The sequence below is a fragment of the Lagopus leucura genome, unplaced genomic scaffold, assembly GCF_019238085.1.
Source record: "Lagopus leucura isolate 7727_CA_CO unplaced genomic scaffold, USGS_WTPT01 Super-Scaffold_1, whole genome shotgun sequence".
NCBI classification, from domain to species: domain Eukaryota; kingdom Metazoa; phylum Chordata; class Aves; order Galliformes; family Phasianidae; genus Lagopus; species Lagopus leucura.
The window spans coordinates 23789724-23812732 of NW_024962250.1; the positions used below are offsets into that span (position 1 = coordinate 23789724).

At 35.4% G+C, this 23009-nt stretch overlaps 1 protein-coding gene and 1 non-coding gene across 5 annotated transcripts in view; both read right to left on the reverse strand.

The window, feature by feature from the left end:
- CEP128 (centrosomal protein 128) overlaps nt 1-23009 on the reverse strand; it is a 95524-nt gene that overhangs the window by 43870 nt on the left and 28645 nt on the right. For all 4 annotated transcript variants that reach the window (XM_042872953.1, XM_042872944.1, XM_042872962.1 and 1 more), the window contains exons 13-18: nt 14812-15162; nt 13533-14183; nt 8297-8461; nt 6684-6860; nt 5292-5351; nt 2189-2381 (exon numbers count right to left, since the gene is read on the reverse strand). In XM_042872953.1, the coding sequence (XP_042728887.1) occupies nt 2189-2381; nt 5292-5351; nt 6684-6860; nt 8297-8461; nt 13533-14183; nt 14812-15162 (1597 nt within the window). The remainder of the gene's footprint in view (nt 1-2188; nt 2382-5291; nt 5352-6683; nt 6861-8296; nt 8462-13532; nt 14184-14811; nt 15163-23009) is intronic.
- On the reverse strand, nt 18236-18306 carry TRNAG-CCC. Its single transcript has one exon. It is a non-coding gene; the product is annotated as a tRNA-Gly (tRNA).

A 23009-nucleotide genomic window follows, 5' to 3' on the forward strand; every position in this document is an offset into this window, starting at 1 on the left:
AAAACGCGAAAAAAAGAATATTTTCCAATATGATATTCTGATCCCAGAAACCTGTGTCAATTAGCATGCTTTCTCGAGCATTGGGTTCACTGTTTGCATTCTTCTTTCTTTATGGAGACCACTTCTTTTTCTTTAATCATTTTCCTCCTAGCTCTAAACTATCCACATTTTTTTGATGCCTTATGAGACTTGCTCCTCTGCTGGGATAGTACCTTAGAAAAAGAGGACTATATACACACACATTTATGAGATAATTAGTATTCTCTAAATGTTCAGCACAGGCCTTGAGATAACGAAGGTAATAAAGCTGGTGAGAGTTCTGTAGCACAAGCCTTATGAGGAGCAGCTGACGGAACTGGAATTGTTTAGTCTAGAGAAGAGGAATCTTAGGGGAGACCTTACTGTTCTCTACAACTACCTGAAAGGAGGTTGTGGCAAGGTGGGGTTTGGCATCTTCTCTTGTGTAACTAGCAAGAAGACTAGAGGGAATGGTCTCAAGCTGTGACAGGAGAGATTCAGATTGGATCTTAGGAAAAACTTCTCTGAAAGGGTGGTCTGGCACTGGAATGGGCTCCCCAGGAAGTTAGCTGAGTTACCATTCCTGACAGTGTTCAAGAAATGTCTAGATGTTCCGTTGAGGGACATGGGTTAGGTGGGGGAATATTGGTCGTAGGTGGATGGGTGGAATAGATGATCTCTGTGATCTTCATCAACCTTGGTAATGTTGTGCTAAGATTAAGCCTTAATGGTTGGAATTAATTTTTTCATAATAAATGCACTTCCTGTCTTCTTCCCATGCAAAACTTCTTGCTCCAATTCCTGTTACCTTATTCTCAGCATCAGTTACATTACACTTTTTACTTGACCATTATCTTTATACAATGGTACCTAGGGGCAAACAATTATCACCAGTTACTACTGGAATCCTAGAATCACTAAGGTTGGAAAAGACTACTAAGATTATCTAGTCCAATCATCAATTCATCACCGCTAAACCAAGTCCCTAAATGCCACATCCTAATATGCAACGTCAATCTGCCCTAGAACAGCTTAAGGCCATTATCTCTCATTCTATCACTAGTCACCTGGGAGAAAAGGCTGAATTCCACCTTGCTATAACTTTCTGTCATGTGGTTGTAGAGAGTGATAAGGTCTTTCCTGAACTTCCTATGGGAGCATGTATACTTAATGATTGATTCTGGTGTTGCCAAGATCCATGATGTATGAATATGCATACAGTGTGCAATTTCTAGTTAATTTTCCAGGTTCCTGATAAAAATGTAGACGTGGAGTTCTCTTTCAAAAGCAGCCATGACAGTAAATAACAAATATCTTTAGAAAAACCTTCAGAAATTAGGAAGTGTCTATAAAACCTACTCACTCAACTCAGCAATATATGGATTATTATCAACCAAGACTGCTTTTCAGAATTTTCCATTTCACCTAATTTTTTATATAACAAAGATCGACTTTTACATTCTTCATTACTACCAAAGTACTCTGACAGTGAAATAAACTGTTTTTGAACATGAAAATAAAGGTGTACTGTACAAAATTTATGTTCTGAGTTTGCTATGATATTCTGGTTTTATTATCAAAATACTGTTGGTTGAATAAATATGTTTCATTAACTTAGAAGTAAGTGTAAGTGAGCTTGCAGGTATATGAAAAGCAGGATGATGAAAAAATAAGATATCCTTATTTTCATAAAGCACTCACCTCAAGAAAGGAGCTCATGCTGAAAGTATGTTTATCTACTCCTAACAGCATGCTGCTCAAAGTCAATCTCCAAGAAAACTATAAATAGAAAGCTACAAGTACTGAACTGAGATTTAAAACTGGCACTTGGCTTGAGATAGCAAGGTCCATCCTTATCAGAAATTTGCAATGATCAGTAAAATTAGACTATTGTTTTCCTTTCACAACAAACACAGATGGTGCAGATGCTGCCACCAATCCTGTCATGCTCCAGAGTAAAAATTACACGCCAAAAGAGGGGGAAAACTATGTATACGTAGTATTCTATATATAGTGTCATTCATTTAGAATCAAAGCTTGTCTTACTCCACTCGGCAATACAGAAGGATTTGTATTTTATCAACTAGTTATTACATCTGAATGCACAGGAATAATAACTAGTACTCGTAAATCTTTCTTCCTTTTAACAAAAAGACAACTAGCAGCGTACCTCTCCTCTCTCTGTAAACTTCTTCCAAAAGTTGTTCTTGCTTTTTTATCTTTTTGAAGAGAGACTGATGTTCAGACTCCTTCAGCTGTGTAAAGTGCTTGAGATGTTGTTGGCTCTGCATCAAGTAGCGTCGCAGCTTTTTTTCTTTACTTTCTCTCTCCTTCACCTCTTCGCACAGCCACTGCAGCTTAGTCTACATTGAAAATGGGGACAATAAGTAGAATTCCAATAAAACTACTAGGACAAAGTTTAATTGAACAAATTATCTTTGGAATCACAGCTTACTCATTTGTAGCTATTACTGCATAACTATAATAGAAGGAAACACTCAGATATATTAGAAGGACCCTCAAGGAATCTCAACAGAGATATATTTAGGCTGATAATTGTATGCACAAAAGCAATACACAGATTTTTTTCTTTTCTTTTTTTTTTTTTTCTGCTGCTGTACTTAAGTAAGGAAATTCACATTTAGAGCTTTATGCAGACATCAAGAGCTCCTCCTGAACTTAACGTTAATAATGCGCATTTCATTTCCCAGTTAGTACAAAATGTTCTTCCAAACACCTTTGTTAAATCATCCTTCTTCCAGGAGGTCAGCCACAATAGGTAGAGCTTCACAGACATCTTTCTGCCTCCACACAAGATCTACCTCTGTCATTTTTATCTAGTCTTGAGAAATTTCCACAGTACTATTAATGTAATTTGCTATTCATTCCCAAAAAATTTTCCTCAGTTGAAGTATGGAACACCAGAAACATACACAGCACTTAGAGAGTGTATATAAAATGAAAGTCAGTGAAAAATTATATTTTAACAAAAAGTTAAAATAAATGTCCCTAATACATTCAAAGCTATGTTTTTAAAGAATTTTAGCTACAAACAGGAGATGTTCAGAAAAATGCAGGAAACAAACTCCGTATTTAACATTAAAGTTCAGAAATCATGTTCAAAAGTATTTGTATTGAAGAAGATTTGTACCTTCTAGAGACTAGTAATCTGGAGAAAAAACTAGCATTCAGAAGAGAAAAACAAAATTAATTCTCAAAAAGAGGCAGTTTGGCAGAAGTAGTTGAAAAAGTGATTACAATATTTAATTATACTACCAAAAATATCAGTTCCAAGGCCATTATTATTACAAACAAATTTTGCCACTCCTTGGACTCAGTGTAAACAATTTCATTCAGAAATTTAGGGAAAAAAAAATCAGAAGACTTCAACTTTTGAATACTCATAAGCAGTTGCAATGATGCAGAAATGCAAATGTGGATAACTATTATGGCACGATTGTCCCAGATTTATATTATCTTTGTTTTAATTTTGTTTTTAACAAATATAAATAACAATATTTATAAAGAAAAAAAGGAAAAAGAGAGGGATGACATCTCAAGTTTTCATTCATTCTAGACTGTTCCCTACTAGCTAAAGATACTTACAAAAGAAATGTACGCAAATGATTATTAGGTACACTTTGAAAAGTCTATTCAATATAGAATCAATCATAGAATCACCAAGGTTGGAAAAGACCTAAAAGATCATCCAGTCCAACCGTTCACCTATTCCCAGTAGCTCCCACTAAACCATGTCCCTCAACACAACATCCAGCCTTTCCTTGAACACCCCCAGGCTCGGCGACTCCACCACCTCCCTGGGCAGTCCATTCCAGTGCCTGACCACCCTTTCTGAAAAGTAATACTTCCTCATGTCCAGCCTGAATCTCCCCTGCCGTAGCTTGAAGCCATTCCCTCTGGTCCTATCACTAATGACACGAGAGAAGAGGCCGACCCCCAGCTCACTACAACCTCCCTTCAGGAAGTTATAGAGAGCAATGAGGTCTCCTCTGAGCCTCCTCTTCTCCAGGCTGAACATTCCCAGCTCCTTCAGCCTCCCCTCATATGGCCTGTGTTCCAGACCCCTCACCAGCTTTGTTGCCCTCCTCTGAACACGTTCCAGGGCCTCAATATCTTTCTTGCAGTGAGGGGCCCAAAACTGGACACAGTACTCGAGGTGCGGCCTCACGAGTGCTGAATATAGGGGAACAATCACCTCTCTGCTCCTGCTTGCAACGCTGTTTCTGATGCAAGCCAGGATGCCATTGGCCTTCTTGGCCACCTGGGCACACTGTCGGCTCATGTTCAGCCGAGCATCAATCAATACCCCCAGGTCCATTTCCTCTACGCAGTCCTCCAGCCACACCGCCCCAAGCCTGTAGCGTCGCCTGGGGTTGTTGTGGCCGAAGTGCAGGACCCGGCATTTGGCCTTGTTGAAACTCATCCCATTGGCTCCAGCCCAGCTCTCCAATATGACATATCTGACATAAGTGATATGACAATATCACTCTTTAAATTATAAAAATACATAACATCTCTTCTTTGATTTTATCTTTATTATTTATAGCAATAGCCTCTCCTGGTCTACACGTATTACTTGAACCATATATCAGCAATAACCTCAAATTATCTTACATGTACACCTTACACAAAGCAGAAATTTTTATGTATTCCACAATTTCTTTATGATCTGCTTTGATCATTAAAAGCTGAATCCTTTTAAAAGATACTGGATAAGAAGCATATCTTGGAGGAACAGGAGGGAAGCTGCCAAATAGTTGTAATTCACCAGTCATCACCTCAAAATAGTTTTGAAGCATGAATGCAATTACATTATAGAATTCAGAAACTTTAAACAAAGGTGGAAAGGAAATTCCAGGAATTCAATCAAATAACATCTAGATTTAATAAAGAGGAGCCTTATTCCAAATTATTTCTTGTCTCATTAAATATAAACCTGCAGAATAATCTACTGACTGTCTCAATTTATACAGTGGGAAACACAGATCACTGAAATCACTGTAGCTACTCTTTTTTTTTTTTTTGTAAATTGTTATTTATTTGGCTATAGTGTTTCTTGTCAATAGTAAATCCGTAAAATTATTTTATCAGCTGAAATAACAGTCTGGGAATATCATAACTGCTGACAAAGGAAAGCTTTTGCAATTTTTCCCCTTTTAACTGTCTTTTCAAACACACTTTCTAGTGTTTGTGTGATTATGAAGGCTGGATATTAGATTGCTCAGCAACAATTCAGACAACTTGACCATTACCTTTGTCTCTGCTAACCAACGATGAGGATCATTCAGCACTGTCGGTGTAAGTGATATTGCCTGTAGAGTAGGGAGAAAGAAAGAAGTATGCATTAAAAAGGGTATTAGAAAAAGAGAAAATATTCTTTCCAGCTTACTGAAAAATCTTCAAATAAATATTCCTTGCTATAAAGTCCAGCCGGGAAATCATATCTGTATATGGTTCAGTAGAACTGTTTATCTATAAGCAAGCCAGATTTAAAGGTAAATTATGCAAACTCGCTGAATCATAGAATCATAGAATTGCTCAGATTGGAAAAGACCTTAAAGATCATCAAATCCAACCACAACCTAAGCATACTAGCCTATCAACCCTCTGCTAAATCATGTCCTTGAGCACCACATCCAAATGCATTTTAAACACACATTCAGGGATGGAGACTCAACCACCTCCCTGAGGAGACTATTCCTGTGCTTAACCTCCTTTTCTGTAAAGTATTTCCTGATATCTAACCTAAACTTACCCTGGCACAACTTAAAGCCATTTCCCCTCGTCCTGTCATCTGTCACCAGTGAGAAGAGACCAACCCCACTCTCTCTGCAATCACCTTTCGGATATTTGATATTTGAAGAGAGCAATAAAGCCTCTTCTCAGCCTCCTCTTCTCCAGACTAAACAGCCCCAGTTCCTTTAGTCACTCCTCACAGGGCATATTCTTCAACCCCTTCACCAGCCTTGTTGCCTCTGTGGAATCAGTGGGAAGAAAATTGTGGCACTCACCCCAACCAGCAGTCTTATGCTGGGATTCCACTGTACGAAGTTTATTACACACAGGTAGATCCAACATACATGGGGAGAGTCAGGGCAAGCAAAGCTGCATTGTTTTTTAAGAAATCTGATTCTCTGATATTATCCTTGGAAAAATATGGGATTTGGCTGAACCAGAAAGTAAAGACTTGGAAAAACAGTTGCATTGCGCCTTGTAGCATGCACACAGAACAGAAATGAGGTTAACCTGAGCAGTCTGAACATGACCATGCCACCTCCTAAATTTCATGACACTAGCAGCCATTTGCTGATCACACTGCCTTCAGAGACTTACTGGGCTGTTAGGGTGGAAGAAAAAGCAACATTGATGGTACTTTTGAAAGCCTTTTGCCAGTAAATGGTTTACTTTCAGGAGACAAAGTAAAACAAGTTCTGATGAATTCAAAGTTACCTCTTGGTATCTTCATAATATCTCATTCTAATACCCAGTACTCAGCAGCTGTATCTGTATCAGCTAATTATCCCTAGTCCTACTGTCCCTAAATTATCTATACCAATTGAGTGGTATTGCCTTAGCAGATTTTGCTACAATCACCCATTAAGAAAACAATGAGAAATGCAGCATACTGAAAAACTTAGAATTACTTTGAATTTCTCCATGCAATCCCGAGAAAAAATCTCACAAGCAGCATCAATTTCAGTTCCGATCGTGGTGAGAATAGATTCCTTTTCCATTTCTAAATGATGCAGCTGAACCTTAAATTGCAGTCTTGCCTTGTCCACCCTTCTCAAATGATCTTCTTCATCACTGATCTGTTTATCCTGCAGTTAAAGAGCAACAACAAATTATTGCATTAATAATGTATTAATGTATTAATAATGTAACCTGCATAAGCAGCTATATAACTATCTTCCAATATTATAATCACGCTACATCCAGACACTGAGTATAGTTCCTTGCCATGGAATATTACACCTTTTCATATTACTCAAAATCCTCAGTTGATTCTCCATATTCTCCTGGAAATCAGTTGTGAACAAACTGCACTAAACCCAACCCCAGCAATCATCAAGCCTGATTTCATAGACAAAACTATGTATTCTATCATTAATCTATTTTAAAAAAAAGTTTTTTAATCTATTTTAAAAAAATCTTTTTTAAAAAAAAGTTAATAAAATATTTATTAATTAACTTCTAATCTTTTGCCCTGGAGCTCAAACAGGCATCTCGTCAAAAACACAGGACCCCAAATGAAACTTGAATTGACAGTCTGCATGTCTGAAATGTATTCAAAGAATCTCTATTAGTGATTGGCACTGAGAAAAACATTTCAAAGATAAGCAATCATCTCTGTCTAAAAAACATATCTTCTTAATACTACATAAAGTCGGAGCTAGCTTTCAGCTCTCTGCAGAAGACTACATACCCTTCTACAGCCACATTTCCTGACCAGTAGACATTATATGATTAAAATCTTAACCAAGAAAAAAAAATATTGAATTTTCATTTGAAGTACTTTGTACTAGCCTGACGGAGTTGAACTTCTAAAGCACTTCTCTTTAGAACGGGAGCAAGCTAAAACAAAGTTCAGTTTCCAAGTTCATAGCCTGCAAGTTTAAGATTACCTCAGAAATGAATGTAATCATTGCAATGATGAAAAATAACATTAATAAAATTTTTCACAGAAAAATAGAAATTGAAAACCATTTTTATTCAACACTAATCCTAAAATTCAATTAAACTTCTGCCTCCATTTTTTTAATCCGTAGATATTTCACTACTAACTATGAAAATGCTGTCACATACAACAGAAATTGTAGCCTATCCAATTGTACCCCTAAAACAAATTACATTAATTTTGTAAATATACTAGTCACAACCAAAGAGTAGATACAGCTAATGAACAGAAGAGAATTGGAAGAGCATAATTAGATATTTGTTAGTTTCTCAGTTACCCATATATAAGAAAGACTTATATTCCTACTCTGATAAGTTTTTTTTTTTTATACTTCACTTATAAGCAGTTTCAATATATCTATGGAGGGATACAATTCATAATTCAGCACTGATTTATATACAAAATATGTACTACAGCATCTGTTACTGAATGTGCCTATGTTGGGGTGTTTTTTTTTTTTTGCTAATTCTATAATTCTACATCTAATTCTATTTTCTATTCTAAATCTAATTTTATAATTCACTTTTATTTTAGACATTTATCTCAAGTTAAAAAAAAATTGAGACTAATTATGTTTACCTTTTTCTCTAGTTCATGTTTTACAAACTCAAATTTTCGCCTGAGTTCTGTATTTTCTTCTTCACACTGGGTTAATTCTTTTGTCAATTTATCACATTCTATTTTTATCTTCTCCAGTTGTTGACTCTGAGTCTTGACTATGCTCTTCTGTTCCACAAGTTCCATCTGGAGGTAAAAGATAAATAGATGACAAAGTCACTATATGTACTACTTTCCATCATTCTCAGACAGTTGAGTTTCAAGACTATGGAACATAATCACAGAATGATAATTAATATTAAATGCAATCAGTTATCTGAATATGGCAAACATATCACAAAAATAATAATCAATTAAGGAAATACATTTCATACAGTGAAAGTAATTATATACAATGACTTAATATGACTTTGTTGTTATTATTATGATTTATTAGTGCTGCCAAAAAAAAAAATTAATGATACAGATTTTTTCCTTTGCAATTTAGTGTTGTCCTGAACTTTACCAATAATGCAAATATAACTGCAAAACCAGGTCACATAGCATTGACATTCTTCTAAGCTAAGTACACTGTAAATTTCTGTAAGATGCTGTATCACTGTACAGTCTTTTTAAAAAAGTAAGTAGAAGCCTCAGACTCTGCATTTCAAGTCTGTTACACTCATCAGCTGACATCACTTAAAGAAGCTCAGTGTTTATGCAAATTTTCCATTACTGCAATCATTTGGAATTAGAAATACCAAAACTCATTTCATTGTAAGAATACTAAATTTATATCTGCAGGGAAATAACTTCAAAGGTTTGGTTGCTTTTCCATTTCTAGAACTGTGTGTTCTTAACACTATTCGTAAAGACGTTATAGAGGAAAAATAGGAGAAAAAAACATCTAAGGGACCTAAGAGCCCAAAGTAGTTGAGTGAATAAAATATATCAGTTTCCAGTGGAAAAGATGAGACATGCCTTTCCTCAATTAGATATTTGCTTCTCATTCATCTGACTGATTTGAGAAATTCTCCAGAACTATAAAATAGTAAATTAAAAAAAAAGAACAACAAAACAAAACAAAGAAAATTACACAAACATATCATTATCCAAAACCAGATTTAATATAGTTGAATTGCAAGATGCAGTTATACACAAAACCACACCTGCAGAGTAAATTCCTGAAGAGAATCAGGACTATAAATATACATTGCTTGCTCTGAAAATAATACCTCTTATTTATTTTCATGAAAACTACATCAGATACGAAGAGCACAGTAACACTATTTCATAGAGCAAATTTGCAGTTACAGAGCTCAAGTTATCAGCATAGTCTCTATCATTAACTGTGCATTTTTGCCAGTGATGAACAAGAGCCTGCATGCAGCACTCGTAAAAATCTGCAGCAGCGGAGGTGACCCACTGTCACACTGTTGAAATGAACCATCCACCGCTTCACTTTGCTCACATCCACTGTTTGGTCTTCACAAATGTTCAGCAAGTGTCAGTGAATATCAATGGGTGTTGCATGCAGTTTTTTTCTGCAGGAGGAATTCAATGACACACCTTGGTTTCACACACACCCCCATGTCAGACACCATTTTGTCAGACTGCTCCTCTGCTGCCATGTGTCACACAGAAATAACATATAACAGAATATTGCTGGGAAGGTTCAACCTCTACTGCCACACCACCAACATCTGCCTCTAACACCGTGGGCCAATATATTAAAATAGGAGGCATTACTTTCTGAGCAGCCCTGATATATTATGTTGGGAAAAAGATTAAGAAAAATGTTTTTTACAATTCAATTTAAACACAAAGACAAGCCTGCAACACCTAGAATACTTCTAGTTAATACGTTTATACACTTCTCTTTTCAGTTTCCTACTAAAGGTAAGTGTATAATAAAGTGTATGAAAACAAACAATCCAAGAAACAGGTTCCTCAATCATGTTACCTTTGCGTCACAATTGAGAACATTAATTTTTATGAATTTCTAGTACACTTGTGGCAGATGTGTTCATAATTTCACTGAACTGGATTGAATCCATTTTCTGCCTCTGATTACTTTCAGGAAGAAAAAAACACCCATTTGTTGAATGCATATAGAAGTTAATTAAGTAAAACAAAAATATAAATAAATATTTATGTATACATATGTATCTCTTTATAATGTTAAAGATTAATATTTGAAACTCCTGTCACAAGAAAATTTTGTATTTCTTTTTTCTAAAGTTGCAATAATGCTTTTGAAAAGCAAATGAGGGCAGGTAGCAAAATTAGGGGAGAGATTCTTCTGATCACACATAACAGTTGGAAACTGCAAAATAAACTACTTCATTTCCTCTGCTTCATTTATCTACCATTTAAAAAAAAAAAAAAAAAAAAGAGAGAGAGAGACAGAGAGACATTGGCTAGGCCTCCTTTAAAAGATTCTAGAAGAAACAGAAGATCTTAAAGTACCGGAATCTCAGTACTGAGAGAGTAAGATCCTTCTCACCACTGACATCATGTATGTTGCAGTAGTCTGTAGAAGCACATAACATTTCATACACTACCCCCCTATGTTAATGCCTCATTAAAACAAAAATTCTTAACTACTTTGTAACTTCTCAATCCAATGCAGCAATGCAGCAAATCAGATGAGAATGAAGCAGAAAGTATCATGCAGAAGATAGGATAAAAGAACTTTTCACATCAGGAATCCTCTTCAAATTAGGCTTTGGATCTTAAGAAATGCATTAAATTTGCCTTTACCGCTACTACATCCCTCTCAACTTTTATATTTCAGACTTTACTATGATCAACTTTTGAACAGGGTTATGTTGTACTGTTGTATAACCAAGATGTTATAATCACAATATAATTGTGTATAATCAATAGATATCAAGATGTTATAATTGCAATATAATCAAGAGAGTAAGGCAAAGCAGACAACGATCACAAAAAGAGAATAAGTGGAAGAGCTTACCCTTGGGTTGAGCTCACCAGAAGATACCAAAAGAGGGGATCTCCAGAAGAGATCCTTCCCCTCTGGTAGCCAGCTCTTAAATAGGTCCAGGAGGGGTGGAGCCTGGCTCTACCCCTTCCGGCAGCACAGGTGAATTGCCTTCACCTGTGCTCCTCTGGCTGACTCATGGCTCACCTCAGGTGATCAATCAGAGGTTCAGGCCGTGACTCAGCAGTTCCCATACAACTGTTTTTCACAGAAGTGCTTACAATTGCTTACAACAAAGGTTGAAAAAAGATTATAAATAAAGTCAAGACTATCCAGGTGATAAGAAAAGACTGTTGGTTATTGGGCATAAAAACAGTGCAATGAAGGGAAAAAAAAACAAACAAACAAAAGCACACAAAAAAAGAATTTAAAAATCATGCTAATTTTAGCTTAACTATGCACTATATGCACTATTAACTATAGAAAAATCTATCTATAAAAGTGAAACCCAAATGCAATCTAAAGGCTAAGAAACTATACCACCTGTACCACCACAACCTCCTCAGATCTTCTCACAAATTAGCTATTTTGATTAGCTATTTTGTTGCTCTCACAATGTTTGAATCAATGTTTGAAATTGTTGTGTATTATCACTGTGTGCTCCTAAAAACAGCTACCTACGCAAGTATCTTACAAAATTCATTTCCCTCAAGCTCTCTGCTCATCTGTGCTGAAGCTGTAAAAAATTGTATGTAGATTAAAAAGTCTAGGATAAAGTCATAGCTCTGTAAATGAAAAAGAAAAAAGGAAGTGAATTCTCTTAATATTCTGCTAAGTCACAACTGTCAGGATCAATATCAAGGCCTTTACTATAACACTGACCTTTCCATACAAGGGAAAAACAGACACAATCAGTTCAGGTTTCGATTACCACCATCCAGAATACATTTCCCTTGACATCAATTGCAATTTCATGCAAAAAAAATCTTATTTGGACAGATCACTCATATAACAATGCTAGACACATTATAAAGTAAGTTCCCAAAACATTTAACATTTCCTGTCAAAATATTTTCCGTTTCTAATGATCCTTCCACTAACAGCTACCCAGTGTCTGGTTTTTTTTGTTTGTTTGTTTTTTGTTTTTTTTATTGCTGTCTTCATTAAATGCTCTGTTATACAGTGCTTAACATATTATCAGTTCAGTCATGAATAACTAACCACTCTTTTCTAAGAAACATCAATTCTTAACTGCCAAGATGTGGAAAGCATGCATTTTAACCTACTCTGTGTATTTGTGAGAAAAGAAATTAATTTCTTTATATTACCTATGATGAAGTGTATCAGCAATCACTACAGTTTTAAGGATTTTATAGCTTCCTGTGGTTAAATGAGTTTAATTTTTATATGGCAAATTTTTAATTAAAAGTATCTGATGGAACTGAGGAGAAATATATATTTATAGTGCTTCTGAAGCAGACTCAAATTATGTTGATAACCTACCACCTAACCTGAAAACCACTGCCTCCACTGACATGAAGACACAAAATGGAACACAGAAAATACTATCTTACATATGTATTCAATCATATAATCAAATTGCTTAAATAACAGTGCAATGTATAGCTCATATAGAAGTTCTCATACAAATGTCAATAATTAATGGCAGTTTAGAGCATCCATTTCAACTTGCTCAATTCTAGACCACGTTCAATTCTTGACCATGTAAGCCACTAAAATACTTGCTTTCTTTCCAATGCATAAGCCTTGAATCAGGACTAAAGGATGTGACCCCAAGACATTAGCTTGTTTCTTACTGAATAAAATTTGGTACTTCAGAAATTACTACACATGTAGTGTCACTTCCTTGAGAAATTGTACAGAAATTAGAAATTCTAAGAACTCATCAAAAAAGAAATGATCAAAATTGATCTTAAGTATTATTTGATCACTATGTACATTCTGAAAGTGTTTCTAAATACAGTGACGGTACTCCAAAATTGTGCAATTTAAATCTTTAGAAAAATGCACCATCTCTGAAATAAAGCAAGTAATCTAACAGGGCCATGATGATAACTTATTAAAATAGTAGTTGAAAAAGGATCAAATGATGTTAAAGCACTAGGGCTTTACACATCTCCTCCTGTTCTGATCACAGATATAGGTAGCCATTACTTCCGAACTAATAAAAACTTCTGCTCTAAAACTACTATAAAAATACAGTTTTTATGAAGACTTGCAATAACATGTGTTAAATGTTTTACAACACATATTTTACTACTTTAATCCCTCAAAAGAAATAAAATAGATTGCTTATGGAATTATACAGGATACCTTTAGCATTCTGATCTGAGAGTCTGCATCATCCTTTTCTTGTTTAAGGAGTTTTGTAAGCTCTTGAATGTTTCGTTCATGTTTGATCTTAGCATTATGTAACTCTAATCGAAGTTCTGCTGACTCCTGTTGATAAACTTCTCTTTCCATCTTCAGCTGTTTATTAGCTGAAGTCATCTCTTCATGCTTAGATTCCTGATGTTTCTGGAGTTCTGAGAGGCTCTTATGTAATTCCTTTTTGATTTTTTCTTCTTCTGCTATTCTGTTTGTAAGCTCCACACGCACAGCACTCAAATTTTTTACATCTGCTTGCATTTCTAAGAGTCTTTCCAGGTCTTTTTCATGAATTGAGTTACTACTTGCAAGCTCTTGCTCCAAATGTTCCTTTTCAGCTTGCATCTGATTTTGTAGAAAGATTTGCTTTTTCAACTCATTCTCTAATTTATTTACAGTACCTCGAACTTCCTTTATCTCTTCTTCCAGAGATAGTTGTTGAGATTTCATTTCATTTAGTTTTACCTCTTTGCAGTGAAGTTGTTCTTCCTGCTGGGCTCTTTTTGTAAGCACGTCATCCAGTTCTTTCTGAAGGCTTTCTACTTGGTGTATTGCAGAGAGAAGTTGTTTTCTGAGGTCATCTTTCTCCTTGAGGACCTAGGAAATATAAAAAAGAAATCCAGTGACAAATAAAGTACTTAAAGAAAATCATTGGAAGCTAACATCTAAGTAGAGTGCTTTGTTCTGCAAAAATTTCAGAACCTGTAGACTTTGACAATAAAAGGTATCACTATAAGCCTAGAGTTTGAGAAAAGTTTAAAAACACAATGGAATTAAAAATATGCCCAGAGTGTCAAAATCCGTATAGCATTATGATATACTAGCAGTTTGACATACACAGGAAAAACAAATACTATATTCAAATATGTGACCTGAGCATACTACATTAAACAATATATAACTTCATCATTTAAAAATTTACAAAAATAAGCTACATTAACAGCAATGTGAAAAGAAAAAAAAAAAAAAGCAACTTTCATAGCACAACTTCCTTCTTTACAAGAAAAAAAGGTTTGATTAAGGTGCTGCAATACTGGCTAAAGAACAGAATTTGGAACTCTGTAATATTTAAAAAAATATTGCGTTCCTTTTGCTATTTTGTAGTTCATTAGAAAATTTAGTCCAGAATGTAAGAAGGTGGATAGTTTAAGTTACAACTTGCATAAATAAACTTATATTCATTTCTGAAAGTAAATGTGATGGTTACAAATAAAAACTATCTTACCTGATTATTTTTATCCATCAGTTCACTTATAGCTTCATTTTGTTTTTCCACCTCACAATCCAGTTTCTTACACTTCAGTTTCCATTGTCGGATGGCTTCCTGTGCTCTCACCTTCAAATCTTCTCTTCTTTTCTCAGTTTCCAGCCTGAGTGTCTCTGAATGCTTGAATTCAGTAAGGTACCGTTCTGCTTCCTTGGTACTCTCTTGAACTTGATGAGCTAACTCAGCAGTCTGGAGTTCTGTTTGCCTACGTCCATTCTCACTAGCCTTGTAGCAACTCTGCATCTCTTTTAGCTGGTCTAGCATTTTTTGCTGCTGCTTCTTCCTGTTTTCCAGGTCAGATGTTAACGCCTAAAATCACCACAGTAAAATACAAAAATTTCAACACTGAAGATATACAGTATGAAACCTTATAAAAAACAACAATCATACAGCAATGCTCAAAATACATTCCTATATAAAAAAGAATTGTTTAAAAGATCTCTCTGATCAGGAATAAATACCCTGTTAGCTCACAGAATCTCCCTCTGAAATAGTAAATAATTTCAACACTCAATATAAAATACACAGCCATTTTATCCTATATTTTACTTTTGGCATTTATTCTTCTTCTGATTGTTCATGTTGTTTTTTGTATTTCAAGTCTGAGACAAAATTGGTGACCAAGATCCTAGTATAATATGCACTAAACAAACAGAATATATCAAAAAGTAAGATATAAGGAAATGGACATCAATATATCGAGAGGAAAAAGAAAACTAGCCAGGAAACAACACCAGTCATCACAACAGAACTAATCTATATACAGGCTAGGTATTACCCAATTTTATTGGTGCAACAGAAAGAATAATAGTTTTATGGAAGGAAAAATACAAAGAAAATACAGCAGCTTGCTGGATGTTTCTAGAATAAATAAAACAATTCTTTGCATGCACTTCATTTCAGCATAACATTCTGGAGACATCAATTGGTTTCAATACTGAATTAAATTTGACAGATGAAATGAAGTAGGAAAGAAAAAAAAATGTATTTTAAAAATAATAACTGCTGCTTATCATGAAACTAGTGATATTTCCCAAGACAACCTCATAAGTTAGTAAAAATGTTTTTCATAAGTATTCTGTAGGGGCACATTTAGAAATCAGTTACTGAAGCTTCACTATCCCAAACTAAATTAAAATTCAGATTGTAAGTAAGAATTTTATTAAGAATGAATTTTATTAAGGTTGTCAATAAGATTAGTATTCCATATTTCAGGCCTACTTAGACCACTTTATGCTATTCAGTATTTTTATTAATGACTTAAATGGATTTATTAGGCCTACTCCATTCAAAGATATCATCAAGCTTTAAAGGATGGAAAAACTTTAGAGAAGAGGATTAGATTTCAGAACAACTGAAACAAATTGGAACTGTCCTCTGAACTGAACAGAGCAATTCAGAATGGACAAAGGAAAACTATTTTGCCTAGGAACTGATAACTGTCTTTACAAATGCACATAGAATGACTGTTTAGTCAGAGGGCAAGGTTTTTCTGTTATTTTTTTCCCCCCACCTCCAGCCAATCATTGCCTCCGGAGAGACAATACATTGGATATCTTTCCAGGATAGCATTTACTGTCCTGGCAAGAAAACTAGCAGGTGACAGACTGTGGCCCTGCCAGAATACACCACAGACTGGAATGTATTGACACTAAAGGCAAGAAAAGTCAGTTCAGCTTTCTATTTGTACCCATGATGTAAAACTGGAGTAGGGTGATCCACTTGCGTATCAGTTGTTCACCTGTAAGATGAACATGCTCACTCTAGACACAGCTGAGATTAAATTAATAAATATGTTGACACCACATTATCTAGGTAATAAAGTAAATATAATAAATAATAATAAAGTAAATATTATGCAGGTGGCAGAAAAAAAACAACAGGAAAATCTCCTCGATTTACAATTCTATACATCAGAAAAAGACATACACGATTTGTTTTACTACTGACTCATAAAAAAAAAAACAACCAGATTATCACTTCACATTTCATGCTTTTCTGGAGACACTACAGAAAACATCCGCCTAAAACAATGTACTATTCAATTATCTGCATCATTATAAAAATATATATTTAACCAGAATTCCCCCAAAGAACACATTTCATTGGTACACTACAATTCCCACAGACACTTTAATGGAATACGAGACTAAGATTAATCACAGAAAGCAATGCTAAATTAATTAGTTAACATTCATTTAACAGAAGTCTCAGTCTCCAAATTATTGATTTCTAGTAACATGAAAAGAAAATCAGAAACATTTGTTTTCTATGCTTATGTTAAAACAACTAATTTATCAACAGTAGCTAATTTGCATGGGGGGGAATAAACTTTGACAAGGATATACTAATATAAATGTGAATTTACTATTAAGGAAATAAGATAGAACTTTTCAAAGAGGACATAAGCTGAAAAATTGCAGCATTTCAACTTTTCACGTAGCTCTTCATGTAAAACAAGGTGAACAGAAAAAGACTATCTCTCCACAGCCTTTATTTTCATATTTCTATAACAGAACTCCCAAATGTACTGACCTGTACGTCTGAATTCCTTTTGTGATGTACAAGACCCATATGTTTGTCTGTATGTTAACATTCATGTTCATTTCAAAATTCTACCCAATCTGTAGAAGTTTTCCCTACTGGTATTTAAAACATTAAATAAGCAATTTTTCAGATATGCACTGCTGTAAGATATGTAAAATTCTTTTAGTAAAAAATCTTGTATGAAAAGATATTTATTATCTATGTACATAGAGAGATTGGTTACTGGTAATTGTCCAAATCCTCTTTCTTCGTGTGGCATATGTATACCTTCACTTTACAGGAATTGGCATATACAAGTATCAAGCAGAGATGTTTGTATCTGCAGTAGTACACCTCACACACCACTGTCCATACTTAAGTGTCTATAAAAAGTGCAGGTTATGGTCCTGTGTTTTGGTTCCTTGGAAAATTCTAGCACATTCTCAATTTCTAGACATTCATTGAAAAATGGAGAATTCGTGGTAAATACATTCAGCTACCACTTCTAAGGTAACAGTTACAGTTAAGTAATCTCTTTGCCACTTTCTATTATCTGTCTGTACACCTCAACATTGTGTTTGACTTGTCTACAACAAAGAAAAGCTAGAAGTTCTAAAATAGAGTTTGACTGAATCACTTATCTATATGTTCTGCTATATGATCAGAAACTACTTGCTTGAATAAGAAGCAGGTCCGGATCAATGCCCTGAATGGTTCCAAGGAGATGCCTTCCTGTATTTGCCATGACCACATATCATTAATGTCTTAGTTATAATCTTACTATTAGTGTCTTAGAACCTGCTTCAGTCTTTCTTCGTTGGAGAGGTGCTCCAGCCCTCTGATCATCAAAACTTTCTGCGCTGCCCGGGAATCGAACCCGGGTCGCAAGAATGGGAATCTTGCATGATACCACTACACCAGCAGCGCAGTTGACAATAATGCTACTCCTGGCATTAGTACCTAGGGATTTTTTTCAAAAGAGAATTAATTTTCTTGCAATTCTTAAAAATTCAATGCATTTATTTAGTTAATCCTGGACTACAATAACTTAATGCTCAGGAGATTTGAACACAAGTGTTATTTTCAAAACTGATTGAAGTTTGTATCAGCCCTCAGAATGCAACACCAGTAATACTTCAGTGAACAGACTCCACCTAGAGATGATGCAAAGAAAAGGGGATTAACAAACTGAAAGACTGGTGCAACATTAACTCCACATAAAACAGTTGTGTATTTAACAGTTCTAGTTCACTACATATCCAGAATCCCAATATCATAGAATCATAGAATCATAGAATCACCAAGGTTGGAAAAGACCTAAAAGATCACCCAGTCCAACCGTTCACCTATTCCCAAGCTCCTACTAAACCATGTCCTTCAACACAACATCCAGTCTTTCCTTGAACACCCCCAGGGTCGGTGATTCCACCACCTCCCTGGGCAGTCCATTCCAGTGCCTGACCACCCTTTCTGAAAAGTAATACTTCCTCATGTCCAGCCTGAATCTCCCCTGCCGTAGCTTGAAACCGTCGTAGATTGAAAAAATATAAGACTTATCTTCCAACTTTCAAAAGAAATTGTAGGCAAAGATCAACATTTTCTACTTAGAGGTCGTTATTTATCTATAAAAGAAACTAATCATCATAGGCCTTAAACATGTGATTAGTTCAGATTTACAGTCCCCTAGCTTGACTACACACTGTATATTTGACCTGCATTTTCAACCTCGTTTAAACCTATCACCATAAACAGCAAACCAAATTCCATGGTAGGAACAGAAAATAAACCACATCGTGTGTTCAGTGCAATAATCCTTAAAACATTTATGAACATTTAAAATGAAAATGAAGATAACTCATTTCATACAATGACATGCTTTAAATCAGTTATGTGCAAACAATCTATAATAAGAACTAAATAAGTCATATTTCACTTCAGCCATGCCTACTATGTTAGTCACCTAAAGTACGAGAGCTGCTTTGAAATTAATGCTTTCTATTTTATGATGTTAGCCCACAGCATCAGAGGTAGATATTGGTGGTATGGCAGTAGAGGTTGAAACCTTCCCACCAATATTCTGTTACATTTTATTTCCATGCCACAGACAGCAGCAGAAGGGTACTCTGATAGAATGGCATCTGACATGGAAGTGGTATGAAGCAAAAGCATGTCTTTGAATTCCTTCATGCAGAAAAAATTACACTCACTGACATTCATTAGCACTTGCAATTATGGAGACCAAACAGTAGATGTGAGCAAAGTGAGGCAGCGCATGGTACATTTCAGCAGTGGTGACAGCAGGTCATCTCCACTTCTGCAAAATTTTACAAGTGAAACATACAGGTTCCTTTTCATCACTGGCAAAGATGCAGAGTTAACAGTGGTGACAGTGTTGAAAAAAGTATTTTGTAGCTGAGAATTTGAACTACGAAATAGTGTTACTGTGCTCTTTGTATCCGATGTAGTTTTCATGGAAACAAATAGGAGGCATTGCTTTCAGAGTGACCTATGTAATTTTTACTGAATACACGCTGCAAGTATTTCATCACAATCTGAACTGAATCCCATATGACTTGTACTCTATCTAACCACGAAGAATCATTGATCCAGAAGGTTTCAATCCTTCATACAATCACAAGTGCTAGTGGCACTGATATGCAGAGGCATATGTAAATGTAAAGATTGAGCTGAAACACCTTTAAGTTAGATATGCGACTTCAGATACATTTTAAAATGTGTACATGTTAGTCACTTTCATAAAGTTTCTGAAGCATTACTTCAGTGTTTACAAATCACTGATACAGTACAGATACAGGCTGGTAAAGGCATGGATTTCTCATATTTTGTAAGAATAAATTTATAAAAGTTGTATTGAATGATTTTCAGATATCTTGGTTGTCCTGCATAATTAAAATAATGCCTAACACCATCATCTTTAATGGAAGAAAAGTCATAAAATAGATTTTAACAAGGCTAAAAACATCACTCAATCTTCCTAACGCTGAAAGATTTTGATTACTAAAGAATTCTAATCTTAAATAAGCAAATCATTGTCTCTTTCTCAGGAAACTTGAAATATGTTAAACAAACTGTCTGCTGTTACACTCTAATAAACAATATTATAAGACCCCACAGACCTAATTAGAATCTAATTAGAATTAGAGAAATCTTGAGTAAATCAAATTATTTCAGAAGCTTAAGAATTTGTATATGTGTATGAACTAGCATATACAGAGAAACTAGCTTACTGTACTTTTACAATTTGCAAACTTTGTTTACTTCTTAAACCTATTAGTAAGGTTGAATCACTTTCTATTTAGTTTCATAAAGAAAAACATATTTAAAATAATTACATTTATTTTCAAGATCAGGTAAACCAGAGCAATTAAAATTAAAATTCTCCATGAAATTTAAAAATTAAAGATAGAACTCACTTCTAATCATGAGTTTAAGAACACGAATATAATCTTTCTCATCCTCTCCATTTTACATCACATTGTGTGTTTATGGTAACAGGGACTAAATGTACGGCACAACTCAAATTCTTGAAAACAATGACATTTAAATAAATGACAAGAAACTTCTTATATCACATGTACACCAGAAGCAAACAGTTACATCCTCTCCACTAATCAAAGATAAGTTTAACTCAATTTAAACAGGAGTGCTAGCTTCCAACTGAGAATCAGACTATCTGATAAGAGCAGCTGTTGGAACAGGCTTGACAAATGCTTTGTTAGTACATAAGTTTAGAAATTCATATCCTTGTTTCCTTGATGTCTCATTAAAATAATACAGAAAAAAAACCACCTCTATTTTCCTGTTGCTGCTTCTGTAAGTGAATGGCAGTGGGAAGCAGATAAGAAGTACAAAGTGTTTTCTGTTAAGCTAATCAGAAAAATCAGATTTCTAACTTGCAGAAATGACAGTGACCCCTATCTGAGTCCTCTTCCATCCATACTTTCACAGAGCAGGAAATTAGTACTAGAACATCATTCTGACATTCAAATGGCATGTTCTATGAGAAGAAGTTTTAAGAGATATTTTTCCGTGTGTTTGTATCCCATTCATTCCTGCCACCCAGGTAACTGGAATTTCTCAGGCACTACAAAATAACAAACAAACAAAACAAAAAAACAAAAAAAAAAACTGTGTGCTTCAAATAATCTATTGCCCAGCCAGAACACTAACGCTGATGGGCTCTCCAGGGAGGTGGTGGAACTACTATCCCTGATTGTATTTAAAATCTGTTTGGACATGGTGCCCAGGGACATGATGTAGTGGAGGGTTGTTAGAGTTAGGATATTTTGGTTAGGCTATAGTTGGACTTGATGATCTTGAAGGTCTTTTCCAACCCCAATTCTATGATTTTATGGGCAGTAGGGAATGCATTCTGCTTGCCTTCTCCTTTAGAGGAGCAGCCCAGGTGTTTTTTAAACCTGCTCACAATAGGCAATTTTCAAACAGCATCTTGGAACTTATTTTGACTTCAATTTTTCCCAATGCAATTTCAGGTATTACGTTTAATTTAAACCAACAAAGAAGCTGACAATAGAATGGTATGAATACAGAAAACGTAAAGAGTCTCTCCACACCTTAAAAGAGTAATTGTTCTGTAAGTGTCGGAAGGCTGCAAAAAAAGGCTCCTCAAAGCCCTCTACAGGATAAACAACTCCAACTCCCTCAGTCTGGCTTCACAGAAGAGGTGTTCTAGTCCCCTGATCATTCTTGGGACTCAGTCCAACAGGTCCATCTCTCTTTTGTGCTAGGGGCCCAAGAACTACATGCAGTAGTTCAGTCACTACTTCAGGTAATGTTTCATGAGAACATGCTAGAGGGAAAGAGTTTTTTCCTTCAGCTTGTTGTCCACACTTCATTTGATACAGTCCAGGATACAATTGGATTTCCAGGCTGCAAGTGCATGTTGCTGGCTCATGTTGCATTTTTCAATCCATGAATACCTCCAGAATCTTTTCGTAGGCTGCTCTCAATCTAAAAATCACTCAGACTATATTCACATGTGACACTGCCCCAACCAAAGAGAAGGACCTTTCTGAAATGTCTGTCAAGGACACTCGGGACTGTCAACTGCACTATTCAGTTTGGTGCCTTGTGCACACTTCTGAAGGAAGGCGGCATTTAATTCATGTCATCAGTGAAGATATTAAACAGTCTCAGAACTGACATAGACGCTTGAGGGACACCGCTCATCAGTGGTCTCCACTCAGACACTGAATCATAGGTCACAACTCTTTGGTTGTGGCCAACCAGACAATTCTTTATCCACCAAGTAGCACATTCTTCAAACCCATGTTCCTCTAACTTAGATGAAAGGATGTTTTATGGGACTGTCAAGTCATAGAATGGTTTGAGTTGAAAGGGACTTTTAAAGATCACCTAATTCCAACTTTCAGTCAAAGGCAAGATCATCTTTCACTAGATCAGGTTGTCAGGCTACTGGTTCCACTTGACCTCAAGTACTTCCAGGGATGGGACATCTACATCATCTATAGGCGATCAGTTCTTTCCATCCTCATAGATCTTGTGGATTTTTCAGTATTATTATTATTAGCATGCTTATTTATCATCACTATTACCCTGCATCTATTAGTGAAGAGAGGAGAAGTTAT